The 27,665-nt window shown below is 39.4% G+C and overlaps 2 protein-coding genes across 6 annotated transcripts; one reads left to right on the top strand and one right to left on the bottom strand.

Annotated features, from left to right (window-relative positions):
- Window positions 1–997: 997 nt before the first annotated feature.
- CPSF3 (cleavage and polyadenylation specific factor 3) lies at window positions 998–18,949 on the bottom strand. The gene is made up of 18 exons (XM_069011566.1): window positions 18,842–18,949; window positions 18,283–18,346; window positions 17,792–17,889; window positions 16,705–16,833; window positions 15,774–15,951; window positions 14,117–14,206; window positions 12,970–13,120; window positions 10,524–10,699; window positions 9,843–10,001; window positions 8,937–9,083; window positions 7,817–7,969; window positions 7,303–7,411; window positions 6,467–6,565; window positions 5,291–5,385; window positions 4,649–4,736; window positions 3,882–3,951; window positions 3,203–3,299; window positions 998–1,204 (listed from the first exon to the last, which is right to left on the bottom strand). The coding sequence occupies exons 1-18, from the start codon at window positions 18,910–18,912 to the stop codon at window positions 1,103–1,105; spliced, it is 2,076 nt and encodes a 691-aa protein (XP_068867667.1). The 5' UTR covers window positions 18,913–18,949; the 3' UTR covers window positions 998–1,102.
- On the top strand, window positions 18,948–27,665 carry ITGB1BP1 (integrin subunit beta 1 binding protein 1). Of its 5 annotated transcripts, none has more exons than XM_069011569.1 (7): window positions 18,948–19,040; window positions 20,405–20,505; window positions 21,412–21,490; window positions 22,199–22,335; window positions 23,529–23,621; window positions 26,428–26,577; window positions 27,308–27,665. In XM_069011569.1, exons 2-7 carry the CDS (start codon window positions 20,434–20,436, stop codon window positions 27,377–27,379), a joined length of 603 nt encoding a protein of 200 aa, XP_068867670.1. In that variant the 5' UTR covers window positions 18,948–19,040; window positions 20,405–20,433; the 3' UTR covers window positions 27,380–27,665. The 5 variants fall into 5 exon arrangements, with proteins under 5 accessions (XP_068867670.1, XP_068867672.1, XP_068867671.1 ...); XM_069011570.1 differs by having other exon boundaries at window positions 18,961–19,040; window positions 20,408–20,505; XM_069011571.1 differs by lacking the exon at window positions 23,529–23,621.

The following is a 27,665-nucleotide window of genomic DNA, read 5'->3' as shown; positions in this document are numbered from 1 at the left end:
GTGGAAAGCCCCGGTAACAAACCGGCTTCAGGTTCTAGCTCAATTTTTTTATCGCCTCTTTAAAAGGCTCATTCGTGCAGGTGCGCGGGGAGAGCGCGCCCGCGGCAACCAGGGACCCACCCCCTCATACACCCGCCTTGTGCTGGCTGGAGGTACTTTCAAAAGAACGCGTTAGTTTATGGTTTTTACCTGTTTCAAAGAGACTTCTTAAGAAAATGCAACTACCTCATTTAAAAGACTCTATACTGCTTAGCTTGCTAACGACACAATTTGGGGAGGAAAGTGTCGCTAATTTTGTTAATACTACTCATACTACGAAGATCATCAGGTGCCATTTTAATCAGCTGACAAGGAGAAGTGTGTACAAGACACAGGTTTGTTGTAGAAAACTCAGGTTCTGTGGACATTTTTCAGCATGACATTGTTTGGCAACAACCGCAGCTACCTCAGAGTATCAATCACACTATTTGGAATTCTGCTCTGTGTCCTGCAGTGTCTGATTCTGTGTGTCCCTTTTCCCAGGCTCGGGTGGTCACCAACGTGGGGACAGCAGCACTTGGGGCACATGAGGCTGTCACAGGTCATAAGCACCCACTTCTCTTGCAGTTGGTGGTGCTCCTCTAATGGCAATGCCAGCATGCAGCGTTTTAAAGCTCCAAAGCAAACATGGATTCCATTTTTAGTTGTGTTCAAGACCCCTTTGACTTCAAGTAGATACAAGTGTGCAGGCAATCACTTACTCAACAGGAACAAAATTCTGTATGCAAACTCAATACACCCAATTTATCCTCCCAAATGGTTCTAATATTTAAAAATACAAAACTCCATTTAACCTTTGTAATTCTGTATTAGGTTAATTTTTTTTTCTTATTCCTTGCATGTGCATATAAGAGAACATATGCACACTCTGCCTGATTTAATTGCATCTATATGCACAAATACAGTTGTTATGAGGTTGCTGATCCATTATGTGAAGTAACTCAGCACTTTCACAGAATTGACTTACTGAAGAAAAAAATTTTATTTACTCTTAAAAAATAGCCCAAACAAATTAAACATTTAAAAGATTTTTTTTTTAGGCATCCTAAGTTATCTACAGAGGTCAGTATACTGGGCTGAGGGCATCATAAAGCCTCTGTGCAGCCAGTTCCACCATTTCACGAAGGGATTCGTCATCTTCGCTTCCTGGCTCACAGTCAACTGTCTGGGAACAAAAAGAGAAGGATGTTATAACAACTGGAACTTCATGCTCCCTTTCAGCACCAGAAGAATGCTCGAAAGGGGAAAGGAAAAAGTAGTCATGGAAATTATCAAGAGCAGCACTGTATGTTTTTCAGTGGTCTGCCAGTAGGGAGAAGAGTTCAGAGAAGACTTAAGCAAGTCCTGCTGAGGGACAAGAAGTTTAATTTCAAGTCTTATGTTTAGAACTACTATGTAAAATGCATTACGTTTTGTAGATTACATTTAATTCAAAATCAAATAAAATCAACACAAGATTCAGTCCCTGGTTATTTCATCTGTGAATTCACTCAAGCTGTATTAGGTTAATACTGCAAGACACATGTATTCACCACAGAGGTACAGGCACCACACTGATCTTCCCACACACATGATGACATTTACACAAAAATAATCCAAACAAATAAATTTTTTACTAAAACAAATCTTCCTAGAAAAAGATGCCCACCCCAAAAATGCAACTTGATCTACCTTCACTCCTGACTGCTCTACCTCAAAAACAAAGGGCAGCATTTAAGTAGCAACAATGTTCTTGGGCCTGTGGCCTTTCTAGACTTCAGGACTATACCTCATTTAATTCAGTATTAACTTGTAACTCTTCTGATCAAGTAACTCTTTCCAACCATAAAGGTTTGGGGGGAGGAAAAAGGCACTTAAAACAGCAAACATGCATTTAATGTTACTTAGCAATGTTGTTAAAATTGTGTTAATTGTGACAGCACTATGTTAACACGGCAAAAATAAATCCACATGTCCCACCAGTCAGATCTACACTAAACAGCTTTTTATTTTAAAGCCAATAATATGCACATAAAGGCCAGAAGATCTTCATTGTAAAATCTGGTTCACAATGGCAGAAGCTTGCCATTGCCAACAGTCTGTAAAGTAAGTACTGCAAAGATACACCCTGTTGTAACTGAGCTGCCATTGGGATTTCTGTCAGTACACAAATCTATTAACAATAATGACATATTTAAAAATGAAATCAAACTTCCTGATTAAGCAGTATGCATTGTCTTCCAGTCTAGTTACTTTTTTCTTTATTTCAAGAGTTCCTTCACCAGTCCTATATGTTTCTGTACAATGTACAAACTGAAATGTAGCAACTTTTATTAAAAAATTGAAGAGATGGCACAAGTTGTATGTTACCACAGGGCTGTAACTCACTGTTCTCTGAAGGTAATTTACATTCACTTTTTTGTTTCAATAGGTCACAAATTTTTGGCAGAGGCCAATCTTTTCTTCTGGGTTTGTAGAACACTTAAAACATTTGTTGTGACCCCTTAAGGAGAGCATGTGAGAGCTACTCCATAGAGTGAATTTACATTGTATTGTTACTATGAAAAGGCAATACACAATCTATGTTTAATACATTATTAGTAATGACAGATAGTCAACACATTAAAATGCTTAAGAACATGAAGGACATGGCTTTAACCATTCATAGAAGTTTTACATTACTTGAATATCTAGGTGTGATGGCTTCTTAAAGCACCCTTCTAACATGCATGACATCCAATTCTGAACCGAGCTAGTAAATTAATGAAGTATTTCTTTTTGTGAGTATTTCAGGCTTTCAATTTAGCTCCAAAAGGATCAAGAGGACAAAAAAAACTATTAACAACATTCCTACACTGTAACTGTTCAATTATTCAGACCAGAGCCATGCTTTAAAAGCATTAAAAAAATAAATTAACTCAGTGGATTAACTCAGTTTCTCTTCTACAATCTTTCATTATACATTTTCTCATACAACTGAGCTGCAGAAAAATACTGGGTTTTTTTCTAAATGTACTGCATTTGTTGCATAAACATTGGTAGAAATTTTTAATTAATAACACTCTGTTTTGATACCAAGTACGTTTCCTTAGCAAGTGGGTACATGACACTGTAGGCAGCACTGTGCCAGACAGGAGACTGCTGAACACAGCACGCACAGAAGCAAGTGCTTCGCTCTACATACCCGAGTGTCCAGGGAAATGTTGGCAGTCTTTCCATCCACTGTGATGCACAGGACAGAGTCATCTTTGGAACTCACACAGTCCTCTCCGAACATATCCCTAAAGCAATGACCCATGAGTGTAAGATGTGACCAAACAGCACAATAAACTTAGCTTTTTCTCTGAACCCTGGGGTGCCTTTGTCAGGTGAGTATCACCTTTCAGCAACAATTGTTTAACCCATTCAGATGTAATTAAAAATATCAATCTTTATTATGACAGTGGGTATCAATTAACAGTAAGTATTTTACCAAAATAATCTCATCATAGACAAAGGCAAGGATTCCTTTGATTTCAAAAGAGGCAAGATTTCTACATAAATAACAGACTACACATCAGCATAAGTTTTAAGAGATGTGATCCAAAGTTGTTTTTATTAACTATTTGTAACAGCATTTTTGGAGACAACTTAAAAATCTGCTTCTGGAAGAAATAACTGGGCCCTGTATTCAAAATTTTAATGGTGCTGAGAACTTTTTACTGTACCTCTTTCTTGACTTAATTCCTGGCCTTCACAGAAATTAGACTGAAGTAAATTTGCATGAAGTATTTTTACATATCTTTAAACTCTATTATACTGACTGTTCTATTTACATGATTAATAGTGCTCATTTTCCTTTAGAAAAAATAAATACAACTTACTGAAGCATGATCTCCATTCTCTTCCTATACACATCCATATCTATTTTTTTGGAAATCTTATTTACTGCAGCTGAAAAGAAAAAAAAATTTACTTTCACAGACATTTACTGGGAGGGAAAAATGGCTAACTGATAGATTCTAGTCACAAACTGACTTTCCTGAAAAACAGTCCAAAAACTAAATAAAAGATGTATATTTAAACAATTTATTTAAAAATGTATTAAAAAAAGATGAGAAAGTAAGAACTGTTATGGGAATTTATAAACTCAGGTGAAAGGATTTTTAACAAATGTGTTGAGTCAGGTATGGGACTAAATACCAAAGGAACACTGACTGCTACTATACAAAATTGTTAAAATATATAATAAAAAGACAAGAGGAGTAATCCAGTGAAAATAAACACCTATTTGCCCATATAGAATCATAGAATCATAAAATGGCCTGGGTTGGGCCATATAAAACTTAATGACTTTAGATTTTTTTGTGTAAGATTTAACTTATTTTAAATAAAGCCATGTTTCCCACAGTCTGTTATCAGCTGCCATGTAAGAGAACGTTTCAACGAATGAACGTGTCACAAATAATGAAGACCAAGTTGTAATTCTGTTTCTCAGTAGCAAATTTTACTCCCTAGTAAGTTCCATAAGGCAAGGAAATACAATAAGGGGATTGCAATCTATTAGAAGACATTATTTCCCTCTAAGCTGGTTGTAAAAAAAAAATAGGAAAAAATGCCTCAGTTAAATAAGCATACATTAAACTTATACCTTTCTGTATTTTGGGATTTGACTGAACTTCCAGTATCACTGTCGTCACAGTGTCTGCATACATATCATTAGCAGGATTTGCCACCCACTGGAAAACAAAACAAAACAAAATTCATAAGTTGGACTGAGTGAATAATACAGCATAAAACCAATATAACATTAATTGCATTCTCCTTTTTGCTTTTCTCCGAATTCCAGCTTCAAATGACTGTCATACATTTCACATCAAATTATTAACTACTTTTAAGTGGGTGTACTCCAGTAACTTCCCATGAAAAATTCAAGCTTTTGAATGTTTCTGAGCACATTTACAAAATAACTAATTACCACAACTCTCTGGGGGAGGAAGGAACACCATTTGATGTTATTTCCAATTACTATCTGCCAAGTAAAAAAAGGGCACCAAATCTGCCATTATATTAATGAGATGCAGCAAAAAGAAAGCAACTGGCTGTGGATGAATCAAATAATATAAATCCACACAGGACGACAGCTCAAGGAGAACTTTGTTCTAGCCTTTGCTCTACTTGTCATCCAACAGAAAACTCCTTAAAACATTGAATTCTGCATGGCATCTGTGTGGTATTGTTTTGCAGAAACTGGAGAACAAAGTTAAGTTTTATCTCCCTCACCAATGCCCACCTCAAGGACTACCATGCCTGGTTCCTGGATCACAGTAATATTTTTGAAAACCTTCAGGGCTGGTTTTTGTTGGATTTCTATTTCTTCTACATCACCTAGGAAGTGACAACAAATAGTTAGCAATAATGAAATTATACTGGAAGCATAACTAACTTTATTTGCATAAGAAAATAGGTGAGTTTAAGAATAAGAGGGGTTGTCTGTTACCAGAACTGCTCAGAGCAGCTTACAAAATGGAACCACATACTCTCTTCCCTTACCTGACAATATTATTTTCTTTCTTCTAAATTGTTTGGGGTTTTTTACTAGTTAATATTGACCCTTTTACTTGGTTTGAATTCTCATACTTGACTGGCCTAGTACACTGATGCTGCGTGAGTACACCAACAAAAAGAAAACAAAGGAGAACTTTATTAATTCTGCTCCATTTGCAATAGTAACCAGCTCTTACCCCCTTAAAGGATAACCCATTGCTCACGTGAGCATAGAGCTTAAACCAAAGGCACTTGTGTGTCTGTTGGCACTTGGGTTATGAGACCTGAACCTCAACTGAATATAGGCGTTCTCTTCACTAGTGACATGAATTAGATTCTGACACTAGAGAACAAAGTAAGTCTGAGCTTTACATCTGGGAAGGGAACCTGCAAGTGTGTGTACCTCTAATGAACTAGGACAGGAGCTGCCCCTAACTCTTGAAAGGAAAGCCAGAGAGAGGCACAGAGGATCATCCCAGTCTCAGGTTTAAATGGCTTCTCATTCAGGAAAAGCCAATTCTTGCCTCTTACGGAGGCACAGAAGAGGCTGTCTGTCAAAAAGGAGGGGAGAGCTCGTTTTTATTAACTGGATGGCATTAGCCATTCCATTTGGGGCTAGAGATATAAGATCAAATAATAAAGTTTCCATCAGAGTGGCCAGAGCACTCGTTTTAGGGGCTGACAGAGACAGAAATCAGCCTATGCTCTGTATTGCTATATGCTCATTACTTTGTAATATGATTACAGTAGAATCCCCCCGAAAAACTGTGTCATACTCATGAACTGGATCTGGCAGAAGCTGCATAGTCTAATGAATGTTGTAAAATGGGAAGAAATCTCCAGTCAGAAGACCTCTGAAGACTGGAGGTTGTTTTAAAAGCTGGCCAGTATAAATCACGACCGTGTCCTCCCACGTACGCACCGGTGAGTTTCTGTAGCTGGTAACAAAGCAGATTGAAAGGGCCCGTGTAGGGAATGGCCTGTGTCTGTGTCACTGTGCTCATTGCCAGGTCTGTGTAATCTGAAACCATTTTAAAAAGTACATGTTAAAAATTAGCTCTCTGAATTTACTAATCAATAAAATTGCCATAGTAGATAAATAATGGCATTGATACATTTAAGATAAGAGGGCTGAAAAGGCCAATTTATAAGAGGAAGGTGGAGAACCTATTGTAAGATAAATAATATATTTGTGGTTAGGAAACCAGCTTGTTATATTATCCTGCCTATTAGACACAAACAATGAACTAGGGCAGCAGAACTGCTTTCCCCCAAGCTCTTCTGACCTTAGATTTAATTCCTCTTCTATTCTGAAAATAGATCAATTCCTTGAGTAATAAAAATCATAGGAGGACTACACAAATATTTTCTCTGTTCTGTAGCTTTTACACTAAAAATTAATGACATTTTAGAAAATGATAGGACTATTGACTGAGGTGTTTTTTGGTTCTCACTGGATTGTTTTATGCATATTCTTGCAGAGGAAAAGGTTTTAAGTAACCCGAAGGGACATGGAATTTTGCTTCTTTTCTGTTAGAGAAAGAAAAGATTTTAAATTTGAGTGAACAATGAATTAAATGCCTTTCTTCTCACTACAACAGTTCAGAACTTAGGGCAAAACTAAAACAAAATAAAACTAAGATGTTCACTAATTGCTTATGAAACACAAAACTGCAGGAAAATACCACAGAACTGTAAGTGTTTTAATGACACAGTAAGTTTCAATTACCTACTGATCACATCACTGTCTATACTTACTGGAGAGGTCACAAGGAGAAAGGATGTGATAGTTAAAATTTCTTTTAACAAGGATTCCAGAAATTCTCTGTCCTTGCTCTGGTTTCTTATCTGCTAAAGATCCCATCACCTGGAGAGAAAAAAACACAATATAGTGCAACAAGGCAATCTGAAATTATTCACAGCTTCAGGTAACTCTACAGATGAAATATGGTTTTCTCAGAAAAATCAGAGTATAAAATTAACCCTGAAAACAAGAGAAGGTCAGAGTAACCTAGAAACCTTCTGAGACATAGCACAAGAAAAGTTTGGAAGAGTGAAAAACCAAAGAAAAACCCAAAATAACAAAAAACCAACCTCAAAACAAAAACCCCCAAACCAAACCCCAAATACAACTAAACACAATCACATACTTTGAGACCCCAGAAAACATGTAATTTGAAATCAATTAAAAAGAGAGCCTTGAAAGATCCCATGTAGTTTTTATACCAGAAGAAAATACTCTTCTGCATATAAGAAAACATTGATTTCATACCTTGGCAAGTTTTTCTCCTCTGAAGTTTAATGTCACAGCTTCAGTATTCCTAGGATTATGAACTTCTATATGGACTTCATCATTATCCTCATACTCCCGTATCAATGCTGCTTTCAATCTGGCCATTTCATTCTGCTCACCATGAACTAAAATCTGTAAAAAAGAGTTTTCCTTTTAGCAGAAGTTATTTGTTCAACCAGACATGTTTAGTAAGCAAATTATCCAAGAAAACTGCCATATTCTACCTCATCTTTATAAAAATGCGATTCCATGAGGCCACAGTGTATGAAACATGAGCTCAATTACAGTTCTGTGTGTCTTTGAATTCTCTGCATTATTTGAAGGCTGGGATTTCATAAGTATTAGTTGAAAAATACATGCAGCCAAGCAAAGTGTGTTACAGAGACCCCATGTAAGTTTTCACACACAAATACATTGTTGTATTATGAAAGGCAAGTTCAACACTAAAAGTTAGTTAGCTTTATCTTTTTGTGTTTGTGTGTAGACATAAGCATAATAAACATGCAATTCAAAGGGAATGCTTCACAGTTCACAATTTTCTTTGCCAAGTTAAATGCTCTTTTCTTCTGCTATGATTTTTTTCTTTGTTTTCTGTGCTTGCACACTGTTTCTCCACCAGTTTCAGATCCTAGTCCCCATTTTCACATTCTGGTCCTTCACATCTCCTGCTTCCCATGATTTGCTCATGTTTTTCCCTGCAAGTGCTGCCTTTGTCTTTTGCTGTCTGCAACACACCTTCAATCAATGTTTTCTTATTTATTTCAGGGCAAATTGCAGTGAATTATTCCAATACCAGCATCCTAAACTTAATGCTGTCCTATACTGTATCTTACTTGCACAAAACACTGCTGAAACAGATTATGGACCACACCACTATCTGGAAAGTCATCCCCAGGGATCTCACACACAGACACTCAAGAGCAAGTTCATTTTTACTTTGCTAAGGTAACATGACAATAAATGATTAAAATCTCCACCTTTAATTATTCAAAGCACAGGGATGCTGGCTACTGCTAGACACCAGTCCCTGCCTTGAGTCAAGGCTGTGAGCTGGTTTGATGAATCCCACTCTGGAGAAATGGGCAGCATGGATACTGACCACATGTGGAGGTTTCAGGGCCCGGATAAATTCACTAGTTTGTTGATAATCTGTGTGAGCAGAGAAAGAAATGTAATCCACAGACATCTTCAGTGGGAGTTTTTGCCCTGACATAGTTGTGATCTCTTCAGGTTCAGACATGATGTGCTAGAAAAAAAGGCACCTTAATTAAAAAAAGTAAAGCCTCCTATAGACACCATGTAACTAATGCTTTACATTTTAAAAACCAATGAAATAATAGTGGCAGCCATGTTAAGTGTGAACCAGTGAAAAAAAAATCTCTTAAATTACCCAGAACACACACTCACACATGAAAAACGCATGCACAATACACATCATTTCATTTGTGCCTCCTCAGCAGATCTGGGGGTTCATCCTTCTTCTAGATAAATCTCTCTAATTTGCATCAAAATGGTAACAAGTGTGTGACTTCTATCTCTAAAGGCAAAGCTAGATGCTGTGGTTGCCCTTAGCTGCTGGAATTTGGAAGGATTTCGTTCCCTACAGATGGACAGTGGCACAAGGTGCACAAGGCAGTCTGATCTCTGACACATAAGTACTGTTAGACTTAACATCAAATTCTCTAGAATTAGGATTACGGCTACCTTCTTGTAAAATTAAGCAGTGGAGAGGTCTAAAGCATCAATCATTCTTTCTCATGACAAGATAACTGCCCCTAGAAAAGATTATTCTATATAACATCACTGGAAATGGCCATAGGCAAATTTTCTGTACTTTTCAGTAGTATTAGCCAAAAGCAATGTAGCCAAAGTTTTGACTACATACATACATACCTGACAACAATCTCAGTAAATCAAATAAAGACACTTGCTATTGACCAATTCTTTACAAACCTAACATGAATGCTACTTGTCATCAAGAGGTTGTGGTGCATGAGCAACTCACCTTAGCAAGAGTTCCTTCAACGCAGTACCCTGCAATAATGACTCCATTTCTCTTATCTGTGCACCAGCTCTCAAACAACTCCCTGGATAAGCCACTCTGCATCATACCTGGGGAAGCCATCACAACACTCGGACCAATGTCATCAAAGTGATCCATACTCTGAAAAGACACACAGTGAGAATATCAGTCACCACAACTCACTTAAACGAAGAACAGCCCAGCTGCACCCTTGAACAATGTACAAGAAGGGCCCTGTGTTCACAGATTGTACCCCATCCTCACAAAAGGTACCCTTTGCAAGAAGATTCCTCTTACTGATACCCACAAGGAGTAAACTGCAAGCACAGGGATCTATAGTGGAAGAAACGTTGGGGCCTAAGCTCCCCTCAAACAGCCCTCTAAGCACTGGGACAGCAGGTAACTCAGATATAAACCTGGACCTAATCAATCTAGTAGGTTATTAAGGACATTGACTGGCTCAGCTGATTCGAGCATGGCGCTAAAAACACCAAGGTCATGGGTTTGATTCCTGGAGGGGCCATTCACTTGAGAGTTGGACTCCATGATCCTTGTGGGTTCCTTCCAACTCAGAATATTCCATTATGGTGTTAAACATGCAAACTATTCAGCAAATATGGACTCTTCTGTCACATTCAGCTTTTGTGAGAATCTCAAGCTTACCTTCAGATTACTGATATGCTTGAAAACAAAAGGATTGTTGATGTTAATTTGCTTGCGGATTTTGTCATTCATGGCATTGACATATGTCTGATAAACTGCCATACACTTCTTTGCCAAAGAGGAGGCATAGTATATGGGGATATCATGGAGTTCAGGATGATTTTGCCAGTATTCATCTAAAACCCAAAACAAACAAACGAAATAATAAAAAAGAACAAAACAAAAAACCCCCAGCCACCAAACAACAAAACACAAAATTCCATCCACAGGATTATTTATAAAGTGTGTGCTTCTCAGAAACATTAGTAGTTCTTGTAAAACAGATTTACCAGTGTGGTTTTTCATTTTTATTACAGAAGATCACCATCACAGCCTCTTTGTTTTCATCTGCTTTTCTAAAACAGTCATCAGCTAAAACTGTATACAACCAGTACAAACAAACAAACAGGCAAACAAACATGACAAAGGTGAACTTCAGATCCGTTTGGCAGGTCAAATTTCAATCAACCACCACCTTCAGCTACAAGGTATAAAGTATACATGATACTACACAGCAGTAAGTCTACATTTATGACACTAGAAGTTTTACTACACCTCTACAATAAAGCTAAAATGTCCCTGTCAAATATTAATTATACATCTAAGAGCCAGGGACATCTGCACACAGATTTGTTCGTGAGAACTCACTATATGAACATCCCATAAAACAAATCCATGGAATTCTAGGTGAGAAGGAATCACTCAATTTTCAAGCCTGGCTTTCTGTATACCACCAACAGTTACATTTGACAAGCCCAACTGGAACAAAAACAAGGAAAGAGTCTCCATTAACCACAACTTAATTTATCAAGATGACAGTAGCCGTGAGCTTTCCTAAACACAAAGAAAGAGATTTGAATGCAGCTGTACAAACATAACTTACCCATTTTCCCATTTGCATACAGTTCTGCTAGTCTGAAAGATATTTATGTTGCACAACTGAGGCACAATCGTCCAAAAATAGAGGTACTCTTCTGGCTGTATTTGTGAATTTACAATGACATTACAATGGGCTTTTACCTACATTTCTGATTTGCAGGCAAAGCTTCTCACGACATTTCAGAGAGGTTCATTGCCATGACTACCTTAATAAGCTCAGGTTTAAGGTGGAAACAGCCAGTAAAAGATAACCAGTGACAGACCGAATTCATCGTCATAACTTTCTACGCCGTAACACAGTGTTTCATTTTTGTCATACAGTTACAGAAAGAAGAAAAAGAAACACGGAAGCCTGCAGGCTCAACTTTGTAGGCATATGAGATGCAATTGCATTTTCTACCTAATTAAGCATCCAATTGCATGTCTCGCTTTGCTAGATATATTTTCAAGCTTATCTTTAGAAACTCACTGTAATATCTATGCACAGCAAAGAGGCAAACAAATTACAACCTAATGGCTACACAAGGTTGAAAATGCTCAGTTTTTATGTTCTCTATAAATTAAAAAAAACCCTCTCAGTCAATGAGAAGTAGTAAATAATCCTACAACATTGAATACTACCTCTTGCCTAGATCCAAATTTCTTGTTAACATTTGAACAGACTAGTAAGACATTTTGAAAACAAATTAGTTTCTAAGACTGAGCTAAACTGAAATGAAAAGTGAGAAAAATTTCAAGTAGTTTAGGGAACGCTTCATATTGAACACCCCTAAATATAAGCATTATAAGCTTGAGATAGTTATCTTTTGATCTTGCCAGCATGTGAATGAGGAGAAAGACTAGTGAAAAAATCACATAACACAGTACAAATTAAATATGCTAAAAGGAAGCAAGGCCTGGGAATAATTTACTTAAAAACTGTTTTATCTGAAGTACCTTGTAACAACTATCTATATATTTTATGTGAAGTAGCTTGGTATGTTCATGTGTAATTCTCACTCATTTTTGTTCAAAAGCCCCATTTTCTTTTCATTATTATTAGGACTTCAGAAGTGTTAGAAGTGTCCTTTACGGTCTTCTAAGCTTTTCCTAGAAAGAGTTTTTCATACTCACACACACAGTTTGTGAATTAAAAGGCAAAAATAGTAGAACTTTGGAAGGAAATATACCCCTTTTTTAGCAGTACAGTTTAAATAAAACAGTTGTTGTTGTTGCTGGTTATTTTTCAATTTGTAATAATTGTCCCTAATTGCTGAAATCCTGATTCAAAAAGATTCAAAAGCCAAGCACGTATTACCACACCATCATCTCTTCCTTTGTAGGTCTCCCATCCTATCTCACAAAGCAGAACTGCTGGTTGGTTTACTGGATTTTTTGCATTCGAACAAACATGCATTATATATTAAATTATAGGTAATTAACATGCTGTAAAATGGTTGAAGGAATGCTTCAAGGAATTACAACATCTGAAAACATTCTAAATCACTTTATGTGCCTTTTCATTAAGAGGAGCTGGGAAGGTACATACCTAAGATTAGAAGCAGCTCTTGAGCTCGACCCAGGGCAAACACAGGGATGAGGCCTCGGCCCCCTCTGTTGACGATGTCGTGAACGGTGTTGCAGAATCTCGCCTCCCGCTCCTCCCTCTTCTCGTGAATGTGAGTGCCATAAGTGGATTCCTACACAAGGAGAGACAGAGTATTGAGAGGGCTGACACAGACAGTAATTCCTGATCTTCTCCTCTGAACCCAACAAAAAAAAGCAGATAAACATACTGGTGTTAACATGCTGGGGAGAGGAGGGAGAGAGGTCAAAGAGAGGGGAAAGTCAAAACCACCCCCAAGTTCCCAAAACCACCCCACCAAGGAAAATAACCAAAACTTCCCCTCTCCCAAACCCCTCCAAGCAATTTAGACAGACAGATCCTGTTAGGACTAAAGAAATTAGAGCTATTAATTTTGATGCTTCTTTTAAGAGGTTTAACACACTTATTTTCCTAACTGGAAATGCTGCCAGAGCTTTGATGATCATACTGACATGGCCCATAGTGGTGCATGTGCCATGGTTTAACCTCTGGCTTAAAAAATAGGAATTATACAAAATACAAGATTTTGTTGTGACTTAAAATTAGATTACCAGTTACAGAGAACAGCTAGAAGGGACACGGTAAATGAAATAATTTGAAAGATCCCAGTGTTTGTTTCCAGATAAAACTGTTGTATAAAATGTTTCCCGTGAGCTGCTGTTTTCCAAACATGGATTCAGGATAAAATAATTCACTCAGAAAACAAAACAAAACAAAAATATGAAACAGCACGCAGGCCACCTTGACGGAGGACTAATTCTTAACATATCTGGAAGTAGGTTAGGATCTACTAAAAGAGACATCTGGTTAAATTGGGGTTGGTACAATCCAAGTCAAAATCTAATATATCTCCCATCTCTGAAAGGTTTGTCTAGAGCCTTAAGGAGCTTCAGCAGAAGAATTGTAACTGGAGTTTTCAATACAATGGGAAGCAATGTCAAGAGTTCTAAACACCCAAGTGTTTGGATATTTAACACAAATCACTACCACTGAATCTCCACTGTCTTTGTCATTCTGTTTTGCTTTAATTAAGTCATACCCCTATCCATAATTAATCACTAGTAGAAAGAAATAATTTTGCAAAACTTACAATTATAAGAATATCAGGTTTAATATTGGGAATCTCAGCTGCCATCAGATGTCTGTCTTCCTGCCTTGAGAAATCACCTGTATATAACAGCTGTTGGAGACAAAGAGCAGCAGGTACTCTGGTTACAGGTTCTACCAGGTCAGCAGCCCTTAAAAAGCTGTGCAAAGATGGTTTCAAGGAATTTTTGATAATGAGATCAGCTGTACTTTAAATAAGACTCTTCTGATGTGAACAGTGCTTACAATATTAGGTCAACAGTATTTAAACCACAAAAGTAAAGGTTTTTCAAGCTGTACCATAATTCCAACAAAACTAGGTAAACAAATATTAAGCTCTTGTTTTTCATTTCAGATATCAAGGTGCCATTTTCAGCATTTTGCATACTTGCACTGACCACTAAGAAGTAAAAGTAGACATAACATAAAATGCAGCGACTCCTAAAAGGAAGTAAATAGAAGATAAAACTGCATTCAGATATCAGAATGCAAGTATAATAAATAATCCAAAAAAATTATTTATTTAAAATTCTTCTAGGATTTTCTGATACTAAAAAAAAAGCCTGTAATCTAATTGATTTTCCAAATGGAATAGTCATGTTCCCCATTACACCAGAAGTAATTTTTAATTGTTACTTATTTTTAATGGATTCTTAACTGCAGGGTGAAACTGATGGTTTCAAAACTGACATTTTTTTATTTAACAATAATTCCATTGATGAAAATGTGAAAAATCAGTAACATACAGTCAGCAACAGCAGACACCTGATCTGCCAGGTAACCTATTACCACACAGAGTTAAAGAAAATTATGGATATTAAAACCCAATCCATTTCAATCATGCATAGTAAGAGGGACATCTTCGTCATGCCTCAATCAGAAAAAAAACCAAAAAAGAAACACTAAGAGATCTAAATTTTATTGTGATCATTTTAAACTCAGTTCTATTTCTAGGCTTTTTTTAAACTTCAAACTTTTATAATTCTCAATTATTATAAAATATGAACAAACTCCAACTGGGCAGCAAGCCTCAGAACCACCTTCTCTCCTCCCTCTTCAGGGCTGTGTGAAACTTTCCTTGGATGGTGATTATCCTGCTGAACCCAATTCATAAGATGAGTTTCAAGTATCTGGTTTGGCACAGTGCTGCCTGCGATTATATGATGATTTACTTAATCCCTCTGTGCCTAAAATTAATAATAATCTTATTTCTTTAGGTACTTTAGAATAGAAGTGTTATGAGAAAAACATAACTCGCATTGACAAATGCCACTTAAGCACTTGAGACAGGCAGACACGTAAATGAGAATTACAGAAACAAACATCCGTACACAAATTTTACTAAAATGCAGCTTCCCCACAACTGCCCCACAGCTGCCTCTGATCAGACCAGCATGGGAAACTACATGTTTAGTGGTTCCAAGTCTGAGTTATGTCTCAGACTCCCATACAATCCAAACATCTTACCTGATCCAATATGTGTCACTTGCCAGTTTTAATCAATGAGTAAATACATGTCCTAGGCCAAGGCCACTCACCTTGATCTGAGTCCAAGTCTGTTGGACAGCTCCAGCCACAGTGGTGGAGCATAACAGACAATAATACTTAATGACTACATTAGTACTCAGGCTAGATGTCATCATATAATAAAGAGAAAATACCTTCACACCAGCTATTTCAATCATAAACATGGCTGCTCCCAGAACATGGCCTGCGTGGTAGCACCAGAATTTGATTCCTGCCACCTCTTTCACTTCATGGAAGTTGATGGTCTCAATCTTGTCCATGCTTTCTTCGAGGTCTGTTTCTGTGTACAGCATGTCATCCGCTGAGATGTTACTGGGTAGAAGTGAAATGGCTTAATATCAGCTCATTTGAGCAGCTGGGAAAAACACTTCCTGGGTTTTCCCCAATGACAGATTTCCATTCAGTAACACCATGTCTCCTATGTTAGAAATCAAGTCCAGCTACTTAAATGTAGCTCATGCAAGGAGAGTTAAAGTATCTGTCTTTTGAAAGACAGAATAGTCTTCTCAGTTCAGAAGCTGCTCTGTATTTCTCTAAAAGTACCAACAGATTCCCAGCCCTGAACAGAGATCTGCAACTTAGCTTGTAACAGTCCCCAAAAACCACACAGATCCATGCTTTTCCTACCAGCCCAGAATAAACAAGTTAAAAGAGGACTGTTCATCAGGTTTCTGACCCAAGCTCAACACAGCTGAGTTGAGATATGCTCAGGACCATTGCAGTCACGTGGAAATGATGAGTCAAGGCATGAAACACAAGAAAACAAAATATAAAAGAGAGAAAATAAAACCCCAACATGTAAGTAACAGAGCACTCTTTGTATATTTAATATTTAGTCTGTCTTTGTCCTGAAGAGTGAATTGTATCTTTAGGAGCTTAAAATTCACTACAAACTATCCATGAGGTAGTAAGATGATTCATTACTTCTAATCTGGTTATATGTAACATTGCTACTTGTGAAAACATCCAGGTTCATCTAGCTACTTTTGGTAGCTTCATCTTAAGTTTCCCATTGGCTATATAGGTGAAATAATTCAGGAAGAGATACCCCACAGGTTATCTTACCTGACTTTAACATAGTCTGAAAGAAGCCATCTGTAAATAGCTTTTGTGGCATGAGTCATAAACGTCCTTCCCTTAAAACTTGTTTTCTGTAAAAACCATGGCAAAGCCCCACAGTGATCTAAATGGAAACTTAAAATAAGACACACAAATCCAATTAATATATTCATATTACATAACACTAATATATAATATCCATAATTGACTACTTCACTGGACTAACACAGTGTCATGAAAACCCAGAAACAGAATTTTCAGCCTTCTTGTTAACTGTGCTGGTCTATGTTCTGCAGACTAGTGACTAGAAAGACAACCAAGAAAAGGTAAAACTAATACAGGAAATTCTCCATTAATTGCCAAGGTTTTACATTTATAGTATTAGAATTACCTTCTTTTCATAATTTCCATATAAATTTAAAGGGAGAACAGGAACCAGGGACACTAAACATCAAAGATACAAGAAAGCTAAAAACATGATATTAATTTTGCATGTTGCACACTACAGATTAAAGCATGATCTCCTAAAATTAAATTATTTCTTCACAATTCTAGTTCAAACTATTTTAACAAACTACTTTTGAAATACTGGTAGAACAAACACAGACCATAAAAACTTGGGATTTTATGGAGAGCTGTTTATTACTGAGTACATCATTTAGTAATGGCTCTCCTCATCTCTCAGCCACTAAGCAATACTTAAACCACATTCAAAGGTTGTGTAAGTCTCCAAGAACGTTTTTAACTCAAAGCAAAACGAGCAAAAACCACAACCAATACTCTTCTGCAGTCTTTGTGTAGAAAACTTGAGCTGTCACAATGTGTGTGAAAGCAAGCCAGGTTATAAGAGTGAGAAATCACAGTGAGCTCAGAGAAGAGTTGTGCATTAAAAGTGAATGAACATCCTCAGTATTCAGTCCTTAATTGTAAATGGAGATCCTTCTTTTTTTAGGAGGAGAAAAAAAAAATCGGGAAACTAGAATTTTTCCATACCATCTAAATAACACCTATTTTCAGCCTCTCTTAATAACCTACAAGTGAACACAGCTCAGACCAAGACCTCAAGTTATTTGTTCCTTTAGGTGCCACTTACTGACTAATGAGGAGGAGATCAATCTCAGCTGGATCTATCAAATCAATATAAGGAAGAGCATCCATTCCTTCCAGCCCAGGATGGATTCCACAATCAAGCTGAAAAGTAAAAGAACATTAAAGCTTCTAACAGAACATATAAAAACCCCTCTTCCATTCTGGTCTATTAACTGGTAACTTTTAGCATCATGCAAAGTAAGGGGTTTTTTTTTCATTAAACATTACTTTTAGTATTGGATTTCAAGTAGAATGATTTGGGTTGGAAGCACATGGATTCTATATGGGGATATGGTTTTGTTTCACAGCACAGCCTTGGTGATGTCTAATATCACATATGCTATACTGCCCCAGAAAGCTACAAAATGTGCCTTTTCTAGCACTGTGTCTGACTTCTGTGCAGAGACTGCATTTAACCTCCAACATTTCAGATCACTTTGATGATCTGAAGTACCACACTGAGAGGGCATACAAATATATTAATGCAATAATTACCATTATTTTTCTTCCTTTAAACTCCAGAATGATGCATGACCTTCCTACTTCTTGGCCAGCACCTCTGCAAAAGGATATCAAAGTCATGAGGATTGAAACAACCCACACACACTGCAAAGACGTAACTACCTCGGATGCCTTTACTGGGATTACTTTTCTGTGTAGAAATAACAACTGCACGGCCCTTTTAAGCTCAGATATCCAAAGTACCTGAACAGCTGTACTTATCTCAAAGGAAAAGAGGCCCTACGTAACACAGCAGAAATAAAAACAACCTGTTTAAGGAAATTATTTTGGCCTCTTCTGTTTTTTACTGAGCACTCGAGTCTCAAACTACTGACACGTATCATTAAAGTTCACCTAAGTAACAAATCGGGCCGAATAAGCCTGGAGCAGCATCTTCAGGCTGTCCCAAAAACAACGCTTGTGGCGCTACCAGAAGCACACTCAGACGGCAGTGGCATCTTTACCAGGGAAAGCAGCAGCTCCCAGCGGTGCTGCCCGGCCCCGCCCCGCCCCCCCGCGCCCCCGGCCCGGCGCGGCTCCCCCGGGCGCTCACAGGGGCCGGATGAGCAGCTGGTCGCTCTCCTCGGCCGGGATCAGCGCCTCGGCTTTGCGCTTGGCCGCCATCGCGCCGCGCTGCCGCCGCCTTCCGCTGCCCCGCCCGCGCCTGCGCCCGTCCCCGCGACCCGGAACGGGATCGCCCTCAGGAGCGGCGGCGGCGCCGGCGTCGGGAGCGGGCGGGCCCGGCGCGCCCGGTGAGCAGCGGCGCGGGGAGCGGCCGCATCGCTCTGTCACTTGTCGGGTTTTCGGCCGGGGACGGAGGGAGGATCGGGGAGAGAAGCGAAGGCGGGACGCGGTGCTGCCCTGCCCGGCTTCCCGGGCCGCTCCCTGCGCCCGTAGGGGCAGGGATGCTCCGCGGAAAGGCCGGGTGCCACCGAGGGCTATTCTAACGCGCTCAGATCGCTCGTGGGGCAGTGGGCGCTGTGCCTTCTCGGGGGCCGCTGCAGAAGCGGCAGCCGCGGCCCTGTTGCGGCCGCAGGCGCTGGGCAGGAGGCGCTGGCAGCTCCGTGCTGGAAGCTGGGGCGGCCCGGCGTCGGGAATGTGCCCTGCCCTGTGCACCGCTGGTTGCCGAGAGTGGCTTTTAGTCCGCCAGGGACCGAGTGTTTGCTCATTGACGGACACAGCAGCGGCCTAGGGACTGTGATCCCTCACTGCATCGCACATCTAAGCTCCGCCTTGTGCTTCTTCCATTATTTTCTGCAGTGTGAGCTGTCTTCCGTAGGCTGTCATCCTCCTTGGTCCTCTTTCTTCCACCGGCTCAAAGTTTCTGAAGTTTCGTAATGAAAATAATTCGTCTCTGCAGCTGAGAAATAGGGTTTCAGCACTCCCTGACAAAGCATCCTGTTTTGACACTGGCCAGCCAAATGTTAAGTGAAGCAAGGTGGTAGTAGTAGGGCAGGCACAGGAAAAATGCTTCTGGAATGCTCTGAGAACTCCCACTAGCTCAGTTCTAATGCAGTAAATGTACCACGCGTTTTGCTTTAATTTTCAGGAGTATGTTAAGTAGTAATGGCTGCTCCTGTGAGTATTCCAATCAGTAGTTCTTCAGAAGTAGGTTGGGATGAGGTTTTTTTTGTAGGTTTTTTTGTTTGGTTGGGTGTGTGTTCAGTCGGGAGGGGGGGATAGATTTTGCACGATTTTTGTTGTTTTAGTGAAAACAGGCATTGGAGCAGGGAATGCATTGGGTGCACTTTATAGGGCACTTAAATTGTAGTCACAAATAAAAATCATCTAATACATTTAGGTGGGAATATAAATTTTAAATTTTGCCTTGTTTCTAAATCTATATATGCATTAGAAACTGACCTTTGCAAGAGTCTCTAAACTGGCTAGTAGCCTTTTTTGACAGTTCAGAAGGATAGGAAAGTTTTAGCAGAGAGCTTGAGGAACTTTTCCCAGTCACACATGACGAGCACCAGAGTAAAATTCCTACCTCCACTCACAGAGTCCTGTACAAGTTTCCACTTTTTGTCTGCTTTGGATACAGTCACTGGTATTTGCCTGGACCTCCTTCCCTTGATGATACGACAAGCTTTAATTTTTATTTTTTTCTACCTAGAAGATCTTCCTTGATCCAGTTATGAGAAGATGTTTAGAAAAGGAAAAAAGCGACACAGCAGCAGCAGCTCACAAAGCAGTGAAATCAGCACTAAAAGCAAGGTAAGCTGAATGTGGTGTTTATTCTCTTTGGGAAGCACTTTGGTTTGGTTCAAGTTAACAGTTCAGTGGTTTACTTGCACTAATGGGAGGATGGGATTTCCATAAAATGCCATGTTCCACGAAGAGAACTTTCTACTTCATTTCCTCAGGTTGTGTTTTGAGCGTTAAAAATACCTATCCATCATAAAGCCCATTTATTTTGAGATGAATACTCAGTCACTTCCACAGTGAAATGCACAAACACGAGATTTTTCTGGTAGCACACAGTAAGGTTTGGAGGAAAAATTAGTACATTTGTTCTTAAATTTTGTCTTTAAAGACAGTGCCTGGTTCTAGGTACCAAGAATGAGTTTATTCTTCAGTACTTGTTGGTTTCTCAGTATCTCCAAAAGTATTCTTAATTTTGAATAATGTGTTCATTTTGTCTGATAAGTTTTAGAATGATCCAGTTGTTCTGGATTTTCCAAGGTGCTGTTTCATTTCCCCTGCACTGTTATGTTATTTCAAGTATTGGTGACTAGCATGTAGTTGTCAATTTCTTCAGGTTAAAATGCAGTACCAGAAAATTTTGGACATGACCCTAACGTTCATTTTCCCTTTTTCTCTGGACACAACTTTAAGGTTCATTTTCTCTTTTTCTGTCATTTCCTCCTTCTTTCAAAATAACTTTGACTTCTCAAGGGTTCCTGATGAACTTTTATCAGTCCAGTCTACATGGAGGCAGAAAGATAACTTCAGGAAAGAAACAGGTGGTACTGTTTTTTCCTCCCCATTTTGCAGTGCTTCTGAAGTAACTAGAACATAAGCAGTAGATTTTTTAAAAAAAGAGTTGAGGCAGGACATCTAGAAGTGCATTGTTAATACATTTGCAGTAACTTTCCAATTATGCTGATTTTTTTTTCTTAGTCTGTAGATTCCAGTCTTGGGGGACTTTCCAGGTCTAGTACTGTGGCCAGTCTAGATACAGACTCCACAAAAAGTTCAGGTATGTAATCAGATCTTGGGCAGATATGGGTGGAGCAGGATTAACTTTGTGTTTGTATAAAACAGAAGAAAATGGAAAAGCTGAAAATAGCTATTTTCAGTAATACTGAGTGAATCTGTTAGGTAGCTTGGTGACTAATACAGGCACAGCCCTAGGCCTCTACGTTTACTAATGATTCATCTAGGATTAAGTTACTGTTTTCAAAGTAAAGTGTCTGAGGAAGAAAAATTTAGTTGTGTTACCAGTCTGTTACCAGCATAAATCTGGTGCAGCTTTTTGGATAACTGTTTTCTGCTTTTCTGAGTTTACATTTCCACCAAAATAATGGAAATAAGGTTTGATTGTACTTGGTTTTAGTCACCAGATTACAGTGTATCACTGTTGGACCAAACAGTTAATTTGAAACCAATAGATACTGAAAAGTGGAACCAGCTATTCTATGTTTTCTGATTCAAGGTTGTTAACTCCAAATTTGAATTGGTATAAACAGTGCTGTATCATGGATTCAAATTAAACTGTTAGCTTTACCAAGGTCTGTTCTAAATCAGCTCAGGACAGTTCAATTAAGAGGAGTTAGTATACCATGATAAGTGTTTGATGAAAGTCTGCAAAATTAGGGAATTTAGTATGTTAGCCCTGTTAACAGCAATTACAACAGTGTTACAGTTCTAAAAGTCTTCAGAAGGGCTTTGTTTTACTTTGTTGCAGGACAAAGCAATAGTAATTCTGATACATGTGCAGAATTCAGAGTTAAATATGTTGGTGCCATTGAAAAATTGAAATACAATGAGAGCAAAAGTCTTGAAGGGCCACTGGACTTGATAAATTACATAGATGTTGCACAGGTAAGTGGGTTACAAAAGGCAATACCAACAATCTCAAAACATCTTAAGCTTAGGTGTGTTTCTTTCATTTATCTTGTGGTCTGACATCTGTAAATTTTAGACTTATTCGAAGAAAGTGGTATACTTAACCATTACCCTATGAATCTCAAAAGCCATCACACTCAGTTCTGTAATTTTAAGTAACTGGAGAAGATGCACCCAGAGAACCGTTCTGCAAAAGCAGGCTCAGAGCCAAGGCCCTTTTCATCAGTCCTTACTGAACAAGTCCCAGCTGAAGGGTGTTACATTGCCTCCAGCACAATTAGGATTAGTAGGCAGGAAGGAATATCTCCCCCAGATTTCTTCAGTACTGTAGAAGTTTTCCCATAGAGGAAAATGTCAAGTTTCTGCTTGCAATCACTCAAGAGCCTGTGCCCAAAGAACCTGAATAATATTTGGGTCATCCTTGCCAAACTCTGGTTGCTCGTACTTATTTTTGTACTAAAAGCCATAACTGGTTGTTCTCATTAGGTAGCTGATTATATCTTTTTAAAAGTACAGAATGTCTGTTTATCATGCAGCAGCTTGACATTTCAAGCATCTGAATATGTGCTAAAACTATTTTTGCAGCCAAACAGCAAAAGTGCTGCCAGTGTGGAATATAGATCACCTTGGGTCAGTGCAGCACGATAGGCCATGCATGATTTTTCAGCTGACCTGATTTGACCACAGGGACAAACTCTCCCCTGAGATGATAAATTCCTTTCTGGAACTATGTAATATTTGGAGTAGAACAGAACAGAACGGAATAGAGTGTTTCTGCTGGAAGGGACCCACAGTGACCACTGGTCCAACTGATTGACCACTTCAGGGCTGACATACAGTTAAATGTGTTGTTAAGGGCATTGTCTAAATGCCTCTTGAACACTTGACTGGTTTGGGGCATCAACCTCCTGTTCAGGAAGCCTGTTCCAGTGTCTGGTCACCCTCCCAGTAAAGAAATGCCTCCTAGTGTCCAGTCTCCCCACAGTATATTTCACATAACTTCAAGAGACTGGGCGAGTGCATGAGCGGTGGGCAGACCCCACACAGCACAATCTGATTTGCAGTGGTGCTGATCCAGTGGACCTAAGTACACATATTTTCTGTTACATATCTTCATTGTTCATGTTCTTCTGTCTGCACTAAAGGCTTTTGTTTGTTTCCCTCCAAAGCAAGATGGAAAGTTACCTTTTGTTCCAGGTGAAGAGGAGTTTATTATGGGAGTTTCCAAATATGGCATTAAAGTTTCCACATCTGATCAGTATGTAAGTGCTTAACCCAAACTTGTCTTTCTGATGAGAGTTGAAAAGTGCTTTCATTTATCTCTGGGAGATGATCTGTGTAACCAAAATGTCATTTCTGGCTTTAAGCAAAAGTCAAACAAACAGGCTCTCACAGGAGCACTGCTTCATGTCGTATCTCTGCAGGGCTGTCTGTTTATTCCTCATTGGATTAATGACAAAAAGCCATTCCTTTTGAGGTAGAGCACCAGATGACAGGCAAGCGAGCCTTTGGCAATGCTCTTTGGGCACATCTTCCTTCCTCTGTGGCTGTCCTGCCATTTTCTCATGGGGGAATGTAGTGTAACTGTGGTGGCCAAGACCATAGTTTCCTCAGACCGAGTTAGTAATGTAGTTCCTCTTGGTGTTTCTGTTTTTTAAGAATACCTGAGTTGCCCAGCTCTTTTAAGTTCCATCCTTGCACTCCTAATCCAAGAGCTGAGTTCACTCCAGCATTAAAACCTCATGATTCCACTTTATTGATCAAGCCTACTTTTTGTTTGCATCATTTCGAACATGTAGTTTATTTTCCTTTATTGCACTTCAAGTAGCTTATTTGCTAAAAATAAAAATCCGGTCTCTTCCCCAGGGCCCTCCAGTTGCCTTTGTGTAGCTTTCTGTTGCAGCCATGTGGTTTCCTTCTGGTTGCCCTCAGAGCCCCAGATACCATAAATACTTGGCCTTATGAAGCCTTGACCTATCAACAACCCAGCCATGCCTGTTCATAAAAGCATTGCTTAATACTGCATGCTCTGAAGAGAGCCAAAAAGTTTCCTATGGTCCCTTCAGAAAAGAAAACGTTTGTTTCTAATGCCTGGGAGGAAGGGTAGTAGTTGCTACTCAGACTTTGAATTCTTTTGGATTCTGTTTTTGCTCTCGTAAATTCTTAATTCTCATTAAAAACATAGGTTACACTATTATTTAAATTCCTTTGTGCTTTGATAAAGATCAAATAGCTAATTTAAGATTTTTATCCATCATTTTTCTGTCTTAAAGCTGAAAGCACACACAAGCAGATAAAGCCTTTTGTGGTTAAGCTAGCTTGCACTGGCCATTTATTGCATTGCATTGTTTCCCAAATTCTGGTTTTTTGCATCTGTGTCACTGTTGGCATTTAATTTGTCCTTCAGTGTGTCACCAAACTCTTTTCACAGAGTTCCAAGATACTGAAAGGAGGGGAAGAATTTAATTTACAAGGAGACTGTGTACTCAGAAGAATTCTATCATCCCTCTTTTAGTGATAATCCAGACATTGTACTGCACACATTACATTAGCACCGTAGCAAGTTCCAAGCAATTTGGTGAACAGTCTTGGCATCTTTCACACAGAGACGGGAGGGTGGATCCAGTGGGCTCCAGCTGCCCTGGGCAGGGTGTGATAGTTGCTGGTGGTGAGAGCAATGTGAGCAATGAGCCGAGTGAGCATCAGGGATGGAGATGCTTTCAGCAAGGTGACCTTAGGGCTGTGGTGGAGGGCTCTCCTTCCAGGGTTTCAAGGCAAGCAGCAAGTTCACTGCCTGTTTTTACAGCTCCTCTATCAAAGTGGGCGTTTCTTTAGACCCTTCAGCTGACAGGGACAGGTGTTTGATGCCATGGACACGAAAACAGAACTGTCTTGAATTCCTAAGACCCTGGAGGTCATGTGACAGGAATAAACCAGATGAGAATGATCAGAGGGTAGGATGGCTGGAGAAGAAAGGCTTTGTGTAGGGTAAGGCTGCAGAGACCTTGTACTGGGTGTCTTCTACCAATCCCCTTTTTGGAATGGCCAAAATTAGAAGTGTTGGGACTATGGTGGAAATCCTGCAGCTCTGATGGAAAGTGGAATTCTCCCAGATGATATCTGTGGAAGAGTCAGGACATATCCTGTGGCTTAGGTCACAAACAGCCTGGCTACAGCCACATGGCTACTGCCCCCCAAAGCAACTGACCTTGTCTATACCTCTTCTGGGAACAGTTTCTTGTGGTGTATCCTTCCCAAGACTGAGACAGGGGATTGCTTGGAAAAATACTGGGAAAGTAAGAAGTCGTTTTAAGTTACCTCTGTGCCAGAGGGACAGTGTTACTTACACCTGTCACGGAGGGCAAGCGAGGGTTGGTGGGAAGTGAATGTGCACTTTCATAGTATGGCCAGGAATGTCACCATAGAATCATGGGAGGGGCTGAGCTGGAAGGGATCTGAAAGATCCACTAGTTCCAACACCCCTGCCATGGGCAGGAACACCTCCCACTAGACCAGGTTGCTCAAAGCCCCCTTCAACCTGACCTTGAACACTGCCAGGGATGGGGCATCCACAGCTTCTCTGAGCAACGTATTCTGGTGCCTCAGCACTCCCACAGTAGAGAATTTCTTACCTTAAATTCAATCTAAACCTCCTCTTTTTCAGTTTAAAGCCATTTGAATCCCATGTCACTACATGCCCCTGTAAAAAGTCCCTTTCCTGCTCTCTTTCAGGCCCCCTTCAGGTACTGGAAGGTGCCCCAAAGTCTCCCCAAGAGCCTTCTCTTCTCCAGGCTGAACAACTCAAACTGCTTCAGTTTGTCTTCATAGTCCATATAGGAATGCACTTCTAAAATAGAAGCAAAAATTAAAGCTAAAGTTATGCTAAACCACCACTTACAAAAATCTTGACTAAACTCTCAAATTAAAAAAAAAAGAAAAATACCAAGGAATGCTTTTCTCCTGTAAATAAATCTGAAGTATTCTTTTATAAGCAAGAATAAAAACGTGGAAAACTGAAATATCTGTTGCACTGTTCCAGGGTAACTTTTATCTGCCGTGTGCTTTCAGGATGTATTACATAGGCACGCTCTCTATTTGATTGTACGGATGGTGTGCTATGATGATGGTCTGGGAGCCGGAAAAAGTTTACTGGCTTTGAAGACAACAGATGCAGCCTCTGAAGAATGCAGCCTCTGGGTATATCAGTGCAATAGTTTGGTACGAGTTTATGCTTACAGTATTTAATTTAGGTATTGGAATTCTGATTGTAAAGGGAGATTATAAACCCAAGGCCCTTGTGAAAGCTTTTTGGCAGGAGGAGGATTGCTTAATTAAAAATAAAAAATAAAAAATAAAAAAAAAAAGGAAAAGGAGCATAAATGTGTGCTGGCTGAGGAGGGGAAAACAGCCCTGCTGACTGCATTGGATCAGCTTTGAGGAAAACCCCTACATTCCCTAAAATTGCCAGTGAGTGTACTCACTTGAGAAAGCTCTCTCCAGTCTAAAGAGTGCTATGGCAGCTCCTATGGAGAATCTCCACTTGTATTTTCAAAGGCAAAAACCTGTTAAGATATGGAGCAGGGAGTGATGGAGTAACAATTCTGGTAATGGAGCACACAGCCATATTTGTAAGCAAGGGAGGTGATCCCTTCTTAAGAGTAGGAGAATTCATTGTCAGGATGCTCTGATGATACAGACCCTTGGCTGGCAGCACTGGGGGAACACAAGAGGTGATGTTCTGAATGCTGGTGCCGTGCTATGCTGACAGCCAGCAACCCTGACTTGGTTCAAATAGCTCGTGTAAGACAGCTTCCATGTGTCGTTGTAGGCCACACAAATGAAATCTGGTCTGACAAAGCAAGATGAAGGACAAATTCTGCTTTAAATGAGTTTTGAGAAGTTTAGAAGTTCTTCAGAAAGTGTTAATGTGTGTGTTTGGGTTTTTTAGGAACAAGCACAATCCATTTGCAAAGTGTTGTCTACAGCCTTTGATTCAGTTTTAATGTCGGAGAAGTCCTGATTTCCTTCGGCAGCAGTGTTTGTGTGGGAGCACCAGGGCTCCTCATGATACCACGGACAGATTGGAGCCACACACAGTCCTGGGAAGGACTTACTGTGCAAAGCAGAGCCACACAACCTTGCACATGGTACTCTGGCATTCCCCAAACATGACTTGAAGATTCCATCTTCAGTGTCCAGGACAATATAGAATTTTATATTTAACACTTTTTTTTTTTTCCTAGTTATGTTTTGTATATTAATATCAATATTGCAGGAATGTAAAATAAAACTGACAGTTGCTTCTA

Source organism: Aphelocoma coerulescens, chromosome 3 (assembly GCF_041296385.1).
Source record: "Aphelocoma coerulescens isolate FSJ_1873_10779 chromosome 3, UR_Acoe_1.0, whole genome shotgun sequence".
Classification (NCBI taxonomy): domain Eukaryota; kingdom Metazoa; phylum Chordata; class Aves; order Passeriformes; family Corvidae; genus Aphelocoma; species Aphelocoma coerulescens.
This window is presented reverse-complemented; position numbering and strand designations above follow the sequence as displayed.